The sequence below is a fragment of the Entelurus aequoreus genome, linkage group LG17 (assembly GCF_033978785.1).
Source record: "Entelurus aequoreus isolate RoL-2023_Sb linkage group LG17, RoL_Eaeq_v1.1, whole genome shotgun sequence".
NCBI lineage: Eukaryota > Metazoa > Chordata > Actinopteri > Syngnathiformes > Syngnathidae > Entelurus > Entelurus aequoreus.
The window spans coordinates 28,574,623-28,592,045 of NC_084747.1; the positions used below are offsets into that span (position 1 = coordinate 28,574,623).

Sequence of the window (17,423 nt, forward strand, 5' to 3'; positions counted from 1 at the left end):
TCATGTTTTTCTTAGATTTAGAGAAAATGTAATATAATCTGAGGGGTGCACCAAAACAATTTGACCTGACCTGGGGCTGCATGATTAGTTACATAGCTAAATTAAAGAAACTATAGGATACCTGTGACACTCACTGTTGACAATTAACCTTTTCACTTACCGTAACCCTTTTTTCTTTGTTGTTGCTGTGTTTATTCGGTGACACTTCTCTGTATGTTTGATTTGTATTTTTGTTGTTACCTTTCTTTTTTTTTTTTTCCTTTTAATCAGTTATTGTGAAGTGAAGTGAATTATATTTATATAGCGCTTTTCTCTAGTGACTCAAAGCACTTTACATAGTGAAACCCAATATCTAAATTACATTTAAACCAATGTGGGTGACACTGGGAGCAGGTGGGTAAAGTGTCTTGCCCAAGGACACAACGGCAGTGACTAGGATGGCGAAAGCTGGGATCGAACCTGGAACCCTCAAGTTGCTGGCACGGCCACTCTATCAACCGAGCTATACCGCCTCGTGTATTTGTGATTCTCTTTCTGTTTGTGGTGAAGAGGAAGGCAGTACATTGCTACCCACTGTGACTGAAATGTAGGACGGGGGGTGGGAGGGGGTGATATTATTTTACTTGTATTTATTTTTTCTGTAATTTTGTATTTAAAAAAAAAAAAAGTATACTTTTTTTTGTTGAGGGGGGGACAAAAAAAAAGAAAAAGTGTCTGTCTTCTCAGTACTTGTATTATGGTTTCCTTAACAAATGAATGAATAAATATTATTTAAAAAAAAATAGTATTCTATCTTTATTTGTCGTTATATAGATTTTCTGAAGGCCTAGTGGTTAGAGTGTCCGCCCTGAGATCGGTAGGTTGTGAGTTCAAACCCCGGCCGAGTCATACCAAAGACTATAAAAATGGGACCCATTACCTCCCTGCTTGGCACTCAGCATCAAGGGTTGGAATTGGGGGTTAAATCACCAAAAATGATTCCCGGGCGCGGCCACCGCTGCTGCCCACTGCTCCCCTCACCACCCAAGGGGTGATCAAGGCTGATGGGTCAAATGCAGAGAATAATTTCGCCACACCTAGTGTGTGTGTGACAATCATTGGTACTTTTAACTTGAACTTTAACTGAATAAATGATGTGATAATGTTCATCAGTCAACTCATTGGTGTTCATTTTCAATCTATCAAGATTAAAAAATGATATCAAAATCAAATTACAGGATGTTATTTATGTAGTTTGCTCATTTTCCTCAACTGGTGCACTAACATCATGTGGTTTATTTGTTTTTTTGTACATATGTAGCATCGTCTACAAATATACAAATAATTGCTATTGCGACATCCAGTGGACACATTTAGAACAGCTGTTTCTTTCATTCAAAAATTTCAGGTTAGTTTTTATACTTAGCGAAGTCATCCCGTGGGCCGGATAAAACCTGTTCACGGGTCTGATCCGGCCCTCGGGCCGCACATTTGACACCCCTGGTCTATAAGCACAAGCCTGACAAGCCCGTCTATCAATCACTGGGTTGTCATTCACCAACTGGACAGTGGCGTGAACTAAAGCGTTTGCTAGCAAGCTCTGATCAACTACAGTGGCGGAGTTTTTACATTCAAACAGGGAATCTATTCGACTTTGGTCTCGGTCGGCACACAGAAGCGTAGGCTTTATTACCTGGTAATGTGCAAAACGCAACCTCTACTCAAGCAAAGTGGCGGAGGGCCGGCAGACATCGTAGGAGGAAAGTATTAAGACATATTGAAAAGGTGCAACAACACATCATAGCCGAGTATACCTAGTTGTGGGACGGTGGCGAGGGTCGTGATGAGCACCGCCGATGTAACGTTGACCAGGAAGTATTCTTGCAACTCTGGAATGTCATCCTGTTAGAGCACAACAAAGAGACTACAGCTTAATTTTTTTGTTTTATAAGCAACATATTGATTTCCGTGCAGTGTATTGTCAGTGAGAGCAGAACGTCTTTACCTCCAATTAGGGGTTGGTACCAAATTAGAGACTTTTATACCGACCAAATTCAGTTGGAACTATTGGGTACGTAGTCACGTGAAATCCAACGGTGCTATATTACCATACCTTTGTTGCATGTGACGTTAGAAAGCGCTCCCAAGTACAGCAAGGCTACACTTTTCAAAATCTGCTAGCTCGATGCTAATTGTCATTGGATTTGCCATATACAGTCGCGATCAAAAGTTTACATACACTTGTAAAGAATTGTACAAGTACAAATAGTACATTTGTACAGCCGATATGGGCATTTACTTTTTTTTTTTTTTGTGTCCTGTCCAGCTTCTCAGGCAAATCATATAGTTGATGTAGATGCCCATATCGGCTGTTCAGATTTACTTTACAAAAGAGAAGTGTAGGATACTTCTCTTGTTGCCTTATTTGTATTTGACTTTATTAAATGTATTTATATTATCATTTGGTGCAGCCGGGCCGGAGCAGGAGGGGATAGAAAGAGAAAAAAAAGGAAGACAGAGGGGGAAAATGTGGGGACTAGAGGGGGATAAGACAGAGAGACAAAAACAACAACAGCAAAAACAACAACAACAACAATTTTAGAGCAACATCAGCAAATAGGACATGTACAAATATGATGGTAAAAGTAATAGCAAATAAGCAGTTAGCGAAAATAAAAAATAATACAGAAATGACAATGAGCATTATTAAATGGAGCAATACAAATACCAATAGAAATAGCGCTATTGATAATGAACAATACCAATACTTTACCTTTATTATCAACAATACAGTTGTTCAAATGCAACAATACATATACGTAATGATAACTTGAGATACGAAAGAATGCAGAAAAATGGAGGGGAAGAAAGAGAAGCAACCTACATTAACCTTGTAGATTGTTATAGTAACAATAGGTTAAGCTTTGTCAGTGTGCCATGTGTTATACCCAGTTTACCCTAGGGCAACAACATTAATATATGTTTGATGAAATTTGATTATGTGCATGAGTGTATGTGTGCATATGTACTTGTATATGTACAGTATGTGTTTATGTGTGCTTGTACAGTGAATGTATATGTACAGTATGTGTATATGTGTGTTTGTACCGTGAATGTATATGTACGTGTGTGTTTGTACAGTGAATGTATATGTACAGTATGTGTATACAGTATGTATGTTTGTACAGTGAATGTATATGTACAGTATGTGTATATGTGTTTGTACAGTGAGTGTATATGTACAGTATGTGTATATGTATGTTTGTACAGTGAATGTATATGTACTGTATGTGTATGTTTGTATAATGAATGTGCGTGTGGATGTACGAACTTTGAGTGTGTAAATATGTACTGTATTTGTATATGTATGTGGGAGCGTAGGTACCTATGTATGTGCGTATGTATGTATGTGAGTATATGTGAATTTGTGTGTACAATACATTTGAGTCCCAGTGTGTGCGGGAGCCAGAGTACGATATGGGCATTTACATCAACAATATGATTTGCCTGAGAAGCCGGACAGGACAAAAAATAAATAAATAAATAAATAAAAAATATCAAAAATATAGATATTTTTATTTAAGAATCGATATCAGAGCATAATAAACTGGTATCGGCGGTATAGATATTTGAGTATTGATTCGTGGGCAGCAAGATGGACATATGCATATGTGGAGAGCGAACCAATTTAAGAGACCGCTTGGTCCCAGCGGTCTTGCTACTGTTTGTAATCGCTCCGTTTTTGTAGAATACATTTTCTAGTCACCTCGCTTTATTCAGACAGCCTTAGAATTAAATAATCTGCCAAGACCGTGCCCTTCATAGGAAGGATCCCAATACGACCTAGGGTTTGGCGTGGCACGGTTGGGAGAGTGGCCGTGCCAGCAACCTGAGGGTTCCTGGTACGATCCCCACCTTCTACCAACCTCGTCATGTCCGTTGTGTCCTTGAGCAAGACACTTCACCCTTGCTCCTGATGGGTCGTGGTTAGGGCCTTGCATGGCAGCTCCCGCCATCAGTGTGTGAATGTGTGTGTGAATGGGTGAATGTGGAAATAGTGTCGAAGCGCTTTGAGTACCTTAAAAAGGTAGAAAAGCGCTATACAAGTATAACCCATTTACCTCCAATATGGTGACAGGGATGGCCACAGACGTCTGACCCTCCTGAAGGATCACAAAGCCACTTCCAGCTTGGAAGTCTTGTCCTGGCTCGGCAAGAGCTCCTTCTACTTGGGAAAGGTCCTGCAGGGAACCTTTGAGAACCTCATATGTCACATTCACAGCTCCTGAGAAAGAACATTTCAGGGGTCGCGTCAAATTATTCAGCAGCGGACTGGACCAGACTGAACTCGTTTCTCACCTGAGGCTCCAAACTCCCTGTTGACGTAGACGTTCACCGTGTGGTCTCGCTCCTCCGTGGTCACCTTGAGGGATGACGGCGCTACGCTCAACAAGCCGAACGGTTCGTCGCTGGTGTCCACCGTCAGCACCGCCTCACTTCCTTGAACGTCAAGACTGGCATGTCCTGGCACGGCGACGCCTTCAGCAGAAAAAAACCGCCAAAATGAATACTATGTTTTTAATTGGTCCGTGTGGAACAGTGGAAGCAGATGTTTCACCAAAGGTTTGGATGTTGGTCAAGGAAACGACATATTCATCCTTGTCCTCTGGTGTGACATCATCAACAAGCTGCAGAACCAGTGTGTACGTCAGCTCTCCCTGTGCAAAATGACGGAAAACCAGAAATTTGCTTTAACTTGCCTTGACACAGGTCATACGCCCTCGTCTTGTGTTTTTACCTCAGTAAATAAAAGTCCCCCGGAAGTACGAGTGAAGGTCCGGTCTACCAGGGGACCTTGTATCACCCAGTCCACCGTGAGATTACCCAGACCCGGGGCCGTCCTCAAAACTAACAAGGAAAGCTTTTCACCTGTAACACAAAAACAATTTAGTTCAATAAATCCAAATTAACTAAACCAGGGGTGTCCAAACTTTTTTGACTTGGGGGCCGCATCGGGCCCTCGTCATTTGCCGTAAGCCCTAAAAATTGACCAACATCCGCGGCTAGAACATGCCGTGACCGCCCTTGACTTTTTACTTGTTAATGGATCGATTGATTGATCAATCAATCAATCAATGTTTACTTATATAGCCCTAAATCACGAGTGTCTCAAAGGGCTGCACAAGCCACAACGACATCTCGACGGCTCAGATCCCACATCAGGGCAAGAAAAAACTCAACCCAATGGGATGACAATGAGAAACCTTGGAGGGGACCGCAGATGTGGAGACCCCCCCCCAAAGGCGACCGGTGCAATGAACGTCGAGTGGATCTAGCATAATATTGTGAGAGTCCAGTCCGTAGTGGATCTAACATAATAGTGTGAGTCCAGTCCATAGTGGACCTAACATAATAGTGAGAGTCCAGTCCATAGTGGATCTAACATAATAGTGAGAGTTCAGTCCATAGTGGATCTAACATAATAGTGTGAGTCCAGTCCATAGTGGATCTAACATAATATTGTGAGTGTCCAGTCCATAGTGGATCTAACATAATAGTGTGAGTCCAGTCCATAGTGGATCTAACATAATAGTGTGAGTCCAGTCCATAGTGGATCTAACATAATAGTGTGAGTCCAGTCCATAGTGGATCTAACATAATAGTGAGAGTCCAGTCCATAGTGGATCTAACATATTAGTGAGAGTCCTGTCCATAGTGGGGCCAGCAGGAGATCATCATGAGCGGAGAACGGTAAACGGTATAATGATAATTCACGATGAATTATTGGTTAGTAATACCGTCTAATTTTTTAATTACCGAAAACCCGTCATTTATTCATGCATTTTAGGCAACACGAAGTCAACCGCATGCGCACTAGCGTCGTTTGGCTTGGTAATCATGGCGGACTAACTACACGGTATTTCCCGGATTTCCCCTCGGAGTAAACAGACCCAAGCGCTTGGTTTAACGTCATTTTCCCCTCGCTTCCCGCCATGTGTTTAAGAGCACACTGCTGTGTTTAGATGGAGACAGGTTTGGACAATATTGGAGACACTTTAAAGTTAAGGTTAAAGTACCAATGATTGTCACACACACACTGGGTGTGGCGAAATTATTCTCTGCATTTGACCCATCATCCTTGATCACCCCCTGGGAGGTGAGGGGAGCAGTGGGCAGCAGCGGTGGCTACGCTCGGGAACCATTTTAGGTGGTTTAACCCCCAATTCCGACCCTTGATTCTGAGTGCCAAGCAGGGAGGTAATGGGTCCCATTTTAATAGTCTTTGGTATGACTCGGCTGGGGTTTGAACTCACACTTGTCCCCACACTAAAAGTATACAGCAAAGGAGAAAATTATTTTCTGTTGTTTTTATTTTCTCCATACAGCGTTCATCAGCTGCTGTGACTGAGAGTTAATGAGGTGAGGAAACATGCAGCAGGCGATGTGTCGCGAACATTGTCCCAACTTGTTTATAAAGTCTTTACTTTGTTTACTGGGATGTTCACTCGTACTTTATTTAACTGCAAACTGGATCAGTGTTCAAATAACATCAATACTAGCTCAGATGTTTTGTCATCTCATCGGATTGAACGCTGGCTGTGAAGATTATGTATGAGGTGTGAGAGGTGTCACTCTTTGTTGTTGTTGGTCAAACTGATGTACTAATAGGAGGCGTTGGAGAAAAACAAAGCTCGTTCATTAGACTTCATCTTTATTAGCCAAACTGCTTTGTGTTTTATACTGATATCAAAAAGTTTTTTTTACATTACTTGTGTTTTTTTCAGGTCACAAAGGTAGTACTTCAAAAAATATTCATGTGACACATCATTTTGTTAATGTATTATTGTGTATAGTTAATTCCTATATGACCTATTTCTGCTCAAACTCTTATATGTATATATATATATATATATATATATATATATATATATATATATATATATATATATATATATATATATATATATATATATATATATATATATATATGTATATATACATGTTTTGGAGCCCTTGCATCAAAATAAATTAATGTTTGCCTTGGTGCCCTTCCAACTTGTCTTGGTGCCCTAAAATATGAGCCCTCCTTTAAGGCAACACTTGCCTTGACCTTAAAAAGTTCAAATTTGACGCCTGTATATACTATATTAATATAATGAATATATCATTCATAATTAATATAATTGGATATTAAGAGTATATGAAAGTTCGACTCCTACCTTGTTTACTTCCGTGACGACCTTCTTAAGGTTCTGTAATCAATTAGAAATATCAAGCAGCTAAAATGCGCCAAACATGGACACGTGTGTAGAGTGTTTCCCATCATGCTTTGTAATGGATTTAAATTGGTGTTATTTTAAATTTGTTATGGTTCAAGTTCAGTGAGCAGGTTGTGTTATGTGTGTTGACTTTTTGTGTTAGCTCATGACTATGGAAGGTTGTTAGCCTTGGGTCATATAAGTAATATGCTCCACACACTTCCCGTCAAAGCATAACTAAAGGTCGTTGACCAGAGTTTCTCAAATCGTCAACTAGATGGCGACTTGATAGTAGCATCAAAATGATCAGACTATTTAAATGAATTACCCTGTGGGTAATATTTTCCTGATTAAACACATGACATCTCACGGGCCAGATTGAAGACATCGGGCTGTGGTTTGGACACCCCTGAACTAAACTAACATTAGAACTAGCTGGTAAAGATCGACCGATATGTTTATTTTCAGGGCTGATACTGATAATTAGTGGTCAAGGAGGCTGATAACAAACATTTGGAGCTGATATTAATTTGCACTAAAAGTTATTTAAACGTATGTCAGAAAACAGCTGGACAAGGCTTTAGGTTGTTTTTTTAGGAAACGTCGGACCAGTAGCGACATAATGTTTAATGCGGCGCTAGTTTTAACCCAAAAAACACAAGGGGATTTCACAAACACCTTTATTACGTGTGTCCAAGAGGAGCATCAACATTTGCATTTCAAAATATGGGAAACGTCCTGGGAAAATTGGAAAAAATATGGCATTTCTCTACATCACAATACCTTGCCATCTACTCAATTCTATACAATTTTATTGTCACGGCTTCTCACACCCCGCCATGCTTTATTTTGAGTTTCTTGGTAATTTTCTGGATGTAGTTTTAGTTCCTATCTTGTGCTCTTATTTTGTGTTTTTTGCCTTTCCTGCAGCAGCTTTACGCCTGCCCTCGAGCACTTTTTACCCCTCACCTGTTTTCTGTTTGTAATTTGCACTATTTAAGTAGAGCTTGCGACACCATTGGTTTGTCGGGACATTACTCACGATTCACTGGTGACTGTTGAGGATTCGTTCGATGCTGAGCTCTAGTACGTACGTACTTTGTGGACGCCCTCTGCTCCACCTTCCTAGTAAGTGTTTTTGCTGTTTTCCAGCATTTTGGTTTTGTTTGTTAGTCTGTCCGTTCAGAGCACTTTTCTGTTGCTCTCGCTTTTTGTTTTGTTTACGTAATCAATAAATCCCCTTTTTACTGCACGCTACCACATCTTTTGTCTGCATTTTAAAAATCACTACAACCTCCGTCGTCTTACACAACACACGGTCTCCTTCATGTAGCTTATAGTTGAGACTGCGAGTGCTGCGGACGCAGGCTTGTCGAGCGACACAATCGCTGCAGTAGTGAAAACGGACAAACCAAGACCAGAAGAGTTGAAGCTGTAATAGCTGCAAAAGGTGGATTGACATCATATTGAACCCTATGGGTTAGGAATGGGATGGCACTTCAAGTTCATATGTGAGTCAAGGCAGGTGGCCAAATACTTTTGGCAATATAGCGTACTTCACTATTTATTTAGTTGTATTACTAAATACTAGTATATTATATGTGCATATATTGTATCTGCTGATTAAGATCTGTTGTAAAAAATAAAAAAAATAAGTCTGTTACCGATATACGTCAAAATGCCAAATATCGGGGCCGATAGTGGGTCGATCTCTACTGGATACCCACCTTCTCTGGCGATGACTGAACGTGACGCTGGATGGAATCCCACTATCCCAGCCACATTGTCATTAGCCAGGATCACGATGTCGACAGTGTCCGAGCTGGGAAGGATGCGACTTCCTCCCTCCGTATTAACAAGACCGATCATGAGGTTCTCGTTGTCTTCGGGCTCGATATCATCTCTGATTACAATCTCTACGGTCTTTTTGAGTTCACCTGCAGACACATTCAAGTAAGAGTGGTTGCTTGCAGACAAAAAAATATACAGTGGAACCTCAATTTATGATTTATTTATTCCGATTTACTAAAGAACGAATAAAAATATGCTAACGTTTAGTCCACGCAGTGTGCGCCAGGCCTCACATTCACTGTGCACGGGATGGATGATTTTTGTGCCAATTCAGTCAGCAGAGCAGTGTTGTCGTTAGTTACTGCGCCAGCTGTTGTGAGAGATAAACCGATGCGACCAGAGATCCGGTTTGACAAGCGACCAATTTGGCTGCGTCGGTAGCATTCACTAAAATCGCTAAAATTCACTTATGTAGTTTTAGGTTAATCGAGTGTAAAAACATGCAATTGGTTTTGTCACGGCCCGGGCGCACTCCAGTGCGCATTCCTCTGTGTGCTGCGCTGAGCACACCTCCAAGCGTGCTACTCCGGCTGCAGCAGGCGGCTGCATTCAATCGGCAATCAGTCAGCACATAACACACCTGTCGCTGATGAGCTCCCTGGACTTCTTAAGCCAGAGCAGACCTGCGTTCCGGGCCAGAACGTAGTTTCCTGTTTCGTACAGTAAGCCAACCCGTGTCAAGCTCTATGCTCTCTCTCTCTCTGTGTTTTCTCGTCCTCCGTGTTTCATTTGTCTCGTGTTCCCGTGTCGTTCCAGCAGCATTCCTACGTTTCCTGACGACGAGCTGTGTGTCTCGTATCCCCGTATTCCCTCTGGTTCCCCTGGCTGCCTCTTTGCATCTCGACCTCCCGCCTGGACACGGACTTCTACGCCTCGCTCTTGCCCCAGACCTCCTGCCTGTATCTGGATCTCCGAGCTTGCCTTGCCCACTCGGACTTCCGCCTCTCATTTAACACTCATCAGATAATCGCTACACTTCTTTACACACATACACATTTTGGATTAGTTTCACACTCCATACTATTGTAAATATTAATTAATAGAGCTAAAACAACGTCCCTGCATTCTGTGCCGTCTTCTTCCCCCGCTGTACCGTAACAGGTTTGTCTCTAAGACAACGCAAGAGCCAGGAATGTCCGCAAAAGGGTTCATGCGTTAGCTTACCTCACTGAAAAGAATAAACGCATATTGCGGCAGCACCGTCCATTGCTAGTGAGCTACCGGCTAATGTCCCCACACAGTTAGACCTTGTTTACACTGCAGGCATACTTGCCAACCTTGAGACCTCCAAATTCGGGAGATTTGGGGTGGGCGGGGTTAAGGGGGAGGAGTATATTTATAGCTAGAATTCACTTAAATTCAAGTATTTCTTATACATATATATATATATATATATATATATATATATATATATATATATATATATATATATATATATATATATATATATATATATATATATATATATATATATAAAAAATAAATACTTGAATTTCAGTGTTCATTTATTTACACATATACACACATAACATTCCTCTCTACTCATTGTTGTATTTGAAAGTGCAATGCTTTGCAGCCAGTAGCACAGCCTTTGAAGGAGCATAGTTATGTGCAGTGTAATATTCTGGGTTGGAGTCAATAACCAGGCGAGGTAATGAAGTTACGTCTCTTTACTTCATACTTGAGAACCGACTCCCACACTTGCCGTCAGGGTGCGCAATACAACGTAAACCGTTGGCCAACCAAAAAGTAACCACAGAACACTATATTTTTCAAATCCGACCAATGCCTCTTTCGTATGTGGCTATAAAATCGTATATGTATCAAATACTCTGGTCACGTTCATCCGCATCATCAAATGGATGCAAAATAAATGATGTTTTAGGAATTCACGCCAATTTTCCACCATTCCGGTCTCGGACTGCTCGCCCACTAGCTCTTCGGAGCAGACATCAAAATGTCCTGCTAACTGTGAGAGTCAAAATGCTTGCCTTCTTCCTTCTTAATCTTAACACGTAAAAATGCGGTTCAAAAGTTGATGTTGATTGTGAACGCACAAAATCCATGAAATTGCTACAAATGCGCTAGGACTGAGACCGACTACAATTGGAGCCATGTTTACTTGTGTAAACACTTCAGCACGTGTGACGTCATGACATGTCTGCATGTGGGTTAAAAGGCATTTATTGTCATTGTGTAACGTCAATGATTATGGCATTTTCAAGACTATACGCCGCTACATTTTCCCTACACTTTGAACCCTATGGCTTATAAAACGGTGCTGCTAATTTATGGATTATATCTCTGCTAACGACCATAATGTTTTGTATTCATAAAACACAAGCAGAGACTCTGAAAAGGTGTTATTGTGCTATGGAGCCATCTTTTGGATGAGTTGCTGGTTGAACATGTACTTACTGTTTCGCGCCTTAAACCGGAAGTATATCCCGCTTTGTCTACTACTGTATTCTTGTCCATCGCATTTCCGCTAGAAAGGATTCTTCATTCATCACTCCAAGCAACAAGTTTTACAATATAACTAAAACAATTATTACTTACTAAACCATCCCATGTGTGGTGTCTTAAGGAATGTTTTCATGCATATTTGTATGTGCTATCGTAAGGTAATGACGCTAGCAACATAAGCATTAGCTAATATGCTAACACGTTTACGAGTGTCTGTGTTAGTATTATTACCGGTACCTTACAATGGCATTCTTTTTGTATTGTTTCAGTTTGACAAATTGCTCCGTAAATTCACCAAAACATCACTGTGGAGTTATTGAGTCTGTTTAGCTGATTGGAGAGCTAGCTTCCGCAGCTCGTGGGTCCATGACGATGACTTCTGTTTTGTTTAACCAGCCGTTTTACTGCCGTGTTACAGACACCGTTTGGAAACAATTAAGATATGTAAATACATATTTTAAAACATTTTTAGTACAGGCATATATCTGCGGCTTATGGTCCGGTGCGGCTAGTATAATAAAACAAAAACAAAAAATTCTAAAATTTGGTGGGTGCGGTTTAAATACCAGTGTGCTCTACAGCCCGGAAATTACGGTACATAATAATATCAGATTTGACCAAAAAATCTGAATCGGACATCCCACTCTGCAGTGTGAATGTAGCCTAAGTCAGCAATGAATTTAATATACACAGTTAATATGCGACACTACACATCATAGGAGGATACAATAAGCCAGTGATTCTCAATCTCCATCTAGCGTTACGCCGATGAATCACTTAATTAAATATTTAAATACAGTGTTACTTTTCAAACTGTGTGTAATGTTACAGTGGCCAAAAATATGAAATATACTTGTTAAATAATACCTCTGCCTTGTTTTTAATGAATACTTAGGCTTACTGTGTTTTAATGTTGGTCATAATGGTGGTACTTGGAGAGCCAAGGGCAGGTCGACAATAACGATACCAAGTATCAGTATCAATTAAGTTTGTAAATCGAGGTCCCACTGTGGTTCCAAAGTTGTACATGTTCCACTTACCATCAAACACCAGGGTGCCCCCTGTTCCAGTGAAGTCCCCATCTGGTGTGGCTTTTCCCCCAACAAACCTCCACTCCACGGTAACCGTGCCCAAGTTCCCTCCTCTCCTTTCAATGACCAGGGGAACCACCACCAGAGGTTCTTCTCGAACCTCAACATAGAGTCCCTGGTCAGTGGCGTTGGGACTGACGCTGTATATCAAAAACACGCCGAATGCGTCGCCGTTCAACCCTATAGTGACCACCGCCTTATCTGGCTGGCCGATATGAGGAAGATTCTTCTGGGACGCAGTCGCGTTCATCAGTCCTACCTTTTGAAGGGTGTAACATTTGTTAGTACGTGTCAGAAATAAACCATGGAAAAGAAAATACTGTACCTGTAAGATCTGTATGGCAAAGCTTTCATCCATTTCTGGGAATGTATCGGTCAAAATGAGGACCGTGAGGTTGGCTTCCCCTGACCCAGCCTCCATAAAGGCACTTTGTGCCGTCACGGCCACATAATCGCTGCCCGCCACAGCCTGACTACTGAACAGGACAGCAGCTGCTGTCACATTTTTGACATAAGTCAAAACCTGGGATTGTGTTTCTAGTTCGTCATCCCCAGAAGTGACCCAGGTACAGGATGGTGGGGATGTGCCTGATGACAGAGAGAAGGCCCGGCAAGCGCGCTCTCTCAGACATGCGGCTGCACATGTCGCCAGGGGATCCGTCTGACTGGTGATGTTAATGGACCCTTGAGGGGGACGGGCTGGAACCCCTGGTTTTGGGAGGTCATAGTACATCAGTAGGTTCTGGCCATCTGCTTGAGCTGAGTGGACCGGGTCGATCTCGGCAGTGCTGTACAGGATTTGCAAGCGCCCAAAGTGCCCGTCTCTGAAATGAAAGTACCACAAACGTGTCATATGTGATTTCATTCCCGTAAAATCCCTGGTTACCTTCTGTGGACCGTAATGTTGGCGCCAAAGACTCCTTCCAGTGGCTCCTGGAGGCGGTACACAGACTGGCCGAAGTAGACCGTCCCGTATGGATTGTCATTGGCAGGCACTTTGATGTCAACAGACCTATCAGCGCCAAGGTTTCCACCATTGCTGGCACTCGTAAGTTCTATCTTGATAATCTGGCAAAGACATATTGAACATTTTGATGGGTCAACCCTAACGCCACCTTCTGCTTTACCGTTCTTACCTCGGCGATTTCAGGAATATCATCAGCTAGGACCTCCACTCTGAGAGTCTTCGTGGTCTCTCCGGGAGCAAACGTCACCTCCCCCGATGTGGGCCTGATGTCGCCCACAGCAAGTTTACCATTGACAGTGGCCTGCCATTGGATAACCACCGTCCCTATAGTGCCAGCGTTGCGGACTATTGGCAGTGCAACATCAATGGCTTCAGAATCCGGTTCCTCTACGGTGACGGGGGCAGCACGGAAGACTGGACGAAAGAACAAAGAAGATTCAAACATTACGATACAACTTGGAACAGAGGCTTTTAACCTTTTTGATCTCAGGGCCCAACTTTCCCGCTACAGAGGGGCCAGAGCCCACTTAAAAATCAACACTGAATTAATAATCTGACTTATTTTAATGGTATTGAATAATTATATCTGACCTACTTACAGTTTAACAGGACAAACCTTGTTAAATAATCTGAAAGCATGTGTTAATCAAAAATATTATTAAAGCTTAGGTCAGGCTGATTAAAAAAAATCTAATATACTGCATAAAAAGAGACTTACTGAAAAAAAAAATGGACATACAAACACACAGTGCTAAAATAAGTACATTTTAACTAAATGTAATAATAATAAAATATATATTTCCTAAATAAACTGTCAATAAAATGTAAATGCAAATAAAACGCGAGCATCGTTGAGCGAGCCCTCGCCCCCGTTGCACGGCGAGGTTCACGCGAGTGGGCCGACATGCATGATGCTTGCGGTCACGTCCCACCCAACACCCTAACCCACCATAAAACAATTTCAGGAAGATCGGCGCATGTTTAAGGAAGTTATGACTGTTATAATTTTCCATCACAAGGGGGCGATATTGGCGCCACTGCAGTTGCCTCCCACCCAACACTCTGGCTCACCATCAAACATTTCAGGAAGATCGGAGCATGTGGAAGGAAGTTATGACCGTTACCATTTTCCACCACAAGGGGGCGAGGGCAGTGTCGAAATTAACATCTAGACATGATCAGACTCCGACCTTAAACCCTCATGTCAGTTAGGGAGAAGATCCGATCATCTAAACCAGTGGTCTCCAACCTTTTTTTCACCACGGACCGGTTTAATGGAGGCATTATTTTCAGGGACCGGCTTCCCACTTGTGAAAAATACAACTCACTATAACGCGGAATTAGTGAGAGCGAAGTGAAGTGAAGTGAATTACATTTATATAGCGCTTTTTCTCAAGTGACTCAAAGCGCTTTACATAGTGAAACCCAATATCTAAGTTACATTCAAACCAGTGTGGGTGGCACTGGGAGCAGGTGGGTAAAGTGTCTTGCCCAAGGACACAACGGCAGTGACTAGGATGGCGGAAGCGGGGATCGAACCTGCAACCCTCAAGTTGCTGGCACGGCCGCTCTACCAACCGAGCTATACCACCCCAGAGCCCTGGACTTGTTTCTTTGCAATGAGATGCAGATGGAAATCAGCCTTTGGCTCCAATCTGTCACATTTATATTTGATATGTTCATTAATGTGCATTGTATCATGTCACAAACTTATAACAAATGGCGACTTCCTATGAGGAGTTTTATTGTACATGTATAAACAAGCTCATTGGTGTGTCTAGTGGACAGGTGTCAAACTCAAGGCCCGCGGGCCAGATCTGGCCCTCCACGTCATTTTATATGGCCTGGAAATAATATGTGTCAATAAAATACCTTATATTTTCTTTCTTTACTTTTTATTTTCTTACTAAAGGTATAAGGTTGTTTTTTCTAGTTTGACAGGGGGGGAAAACAGTGTCCAATATTGCAACAAATATTATATTATCAAACTTTTTTGGTCAAAATCCAAATAAATACTTAAAGGCCTACTGAAATGAAATTGTTTTATTTAAACGGGGATAGCAGATCCATTCTATGTGTCATACTTGATCATTTCACGATATTGCCATATTTTTGCTGAAAGGATTTAGTAGAGAACGACGACGATAAAGTTCGCAACTTTTGGTCTCTGATAAAAAAAAAAGCCTTGCCTATACCGGAAGTAGCGTGACGTCAGAGGAGGAAGGGCTGCTCACATTTCCCTATTGTTTACAATGCAGCGAGAAAGATTCGGACCGAGAAAGCGACGATTACCCCATTAATTGGAGCGAGGATGAAAGATTCGTGGATGAGGAACGTTATTTTATTACGGAAAAAAACTGGCAGCTGAGTTGCCAAAATAAAACTAAACAGCGGTACTGTATTTCTATTTACAGTAATATGTTGTAAAAATAATAATAATAAAATAACACCATATATTTGACAGTAAGTGTCTGGCAACTAAACTGCCAGTTTTTTTCTGTAAAAACCAGTGGTCAAATCCACAGATTTGTTTTACTCTTTATGTAAACATTTTTTAAAATATTTTAATTCATAGGCATATTAATTAATTATTTACTGTTACAAGCGGCCCTCCAATGGCAGCCATGACTGCGGTGTGGCCCTCAATGAAAACAAGTTTGACACTCCTGGTCTAGTGGGACAGGCCAAAGTTAAGTCGGAGAAAATGCAGTCCTTTATAAATTATTTTATGTTTCTCTCTCTGACCACAGAACTTTCCTCCAGAAGGTCTTTTCTTTGTCTATGGTATGTCAGATGAAACAAAAATTTAGCGGTTTGGCCACAATACCGAGCAATATATTTGGAGGAGAAAAGGTGAGGCCTTTCATCCCAGGAACACCTTCCCTACCGTCAAGCATGGTGGTGGTAGTATTATGCTTTGGGCCTGTTTTGCTGCCAATGGAACTGGTGCTTTACAGAGAGTAAATGGTACAATGAAAAAGGAGGATTACCTCCAAATTCTTCAGGACAACCTAAAATCATCAGTCCGGAGGTTGGGTCTTGGGCGCAGTTGGGTGTTCCAACAGGACAATGACCCCAAACACACGTCAAAAATGGTAAAGGAATGGCTAAATCAGGCTAGAATTAAGGTTTTAGAATGGTTTTCACAAAGTCCTGACTTAAACGTGTGGACAATGCTGAAGAAACAAGTCCATGTCACAAAACCAACACATTTAGCTGAACTGCACCAATTTTGTCAAGAGAAGTGGTCAAGAATTCAAGCAGAAGCTTGTGGATGGCTACCAAAAGCACCTTATTGCAGTGAAACTTGCCAAGGGACATGTAACCAAATATTAACATTGCTGTGTGTATACTTTTGACCCAGCAGATTTGGTCACATTTTCAGTAGATCCATAATAAATTCATAAAAGAACCAAACTTCATGAATGTTTTTTGTGACCAACAAGTATGTGCTCCAATCACTCTATCACAAAAAATAAGTGTTGTAGAAATTATTGGAAACTCAAGACAGCCATGACATTATGTTCTTTACAAGTGTATGTAAACTTTTGACCACGACTGTATATATGTATATATAGTATATGTGTATGTATATATGTATATATATATATATATATATATATATGTATATATATATATATATATATATATATATATATATATATATATATATATATATATATATATATATATATATATATATATATATATATATATATATATATATATATATATATATACTACCGTTCAAAAGTTTGGGGTCACATTGAAATGTCCTTATTTTTTAAGGAAAAGCACTGTACTTTTCAA

General features: G+C 41.1%; 1 protein-coding gene across 1 annotated transcript in view; it reads right to left on the bottom strand.

The window, feature by feature from the left end:
• Positions 1-17,423, bottom strand: part of adgrv1 (adhesion G protein-coupled receptor V1) — a 472,167-nt gene that overhangs the window by 291,547 nt on the left and 163,197 nt on the right. The window contains exons 33-43 of the mRNA XM_062025438.1: positions 13,783-14,027; positions 13,533-13,714; positions 12,972-13,470; positions 12,596-12,905; positions 8,966-9,175; positions 4,778-4,908; positions 4,598-4,697; positions 4,339-4,518; positions 4,101-4,264; positions 1,794-1,881; positions 1,673-1,696 (exon numbers count right to left, since the gene is read on the bottom strand). Of these exons, the coding sequence (XP_061881422.1) occupies positions 1,673-1,696; positions 1,794-1,881; positions 4,101-4,264; positions 4,339-4,518; positions 4,598-4,697; positions 4,778-4,908; positions 8,966-9,175; positions 12,596-12,905; positions 12,972-13,470; positions 13,533-13,714; positions 13,783-14,027 (2,133 nt within the window). The remainder of the gene's footprint in view (positions 1-1,672; positions 1,697-1,793; positions 1,882-4,100; positions 4,265-4,338; positions 4,519-4,597; positions 4,698-4,777; positions 4,909-8,965; positions 9,176-12,595; positions 12,906-12,971; positions 13,471-13,532; positions 13,715-13,782; positions 14,028-17,423) is intronic.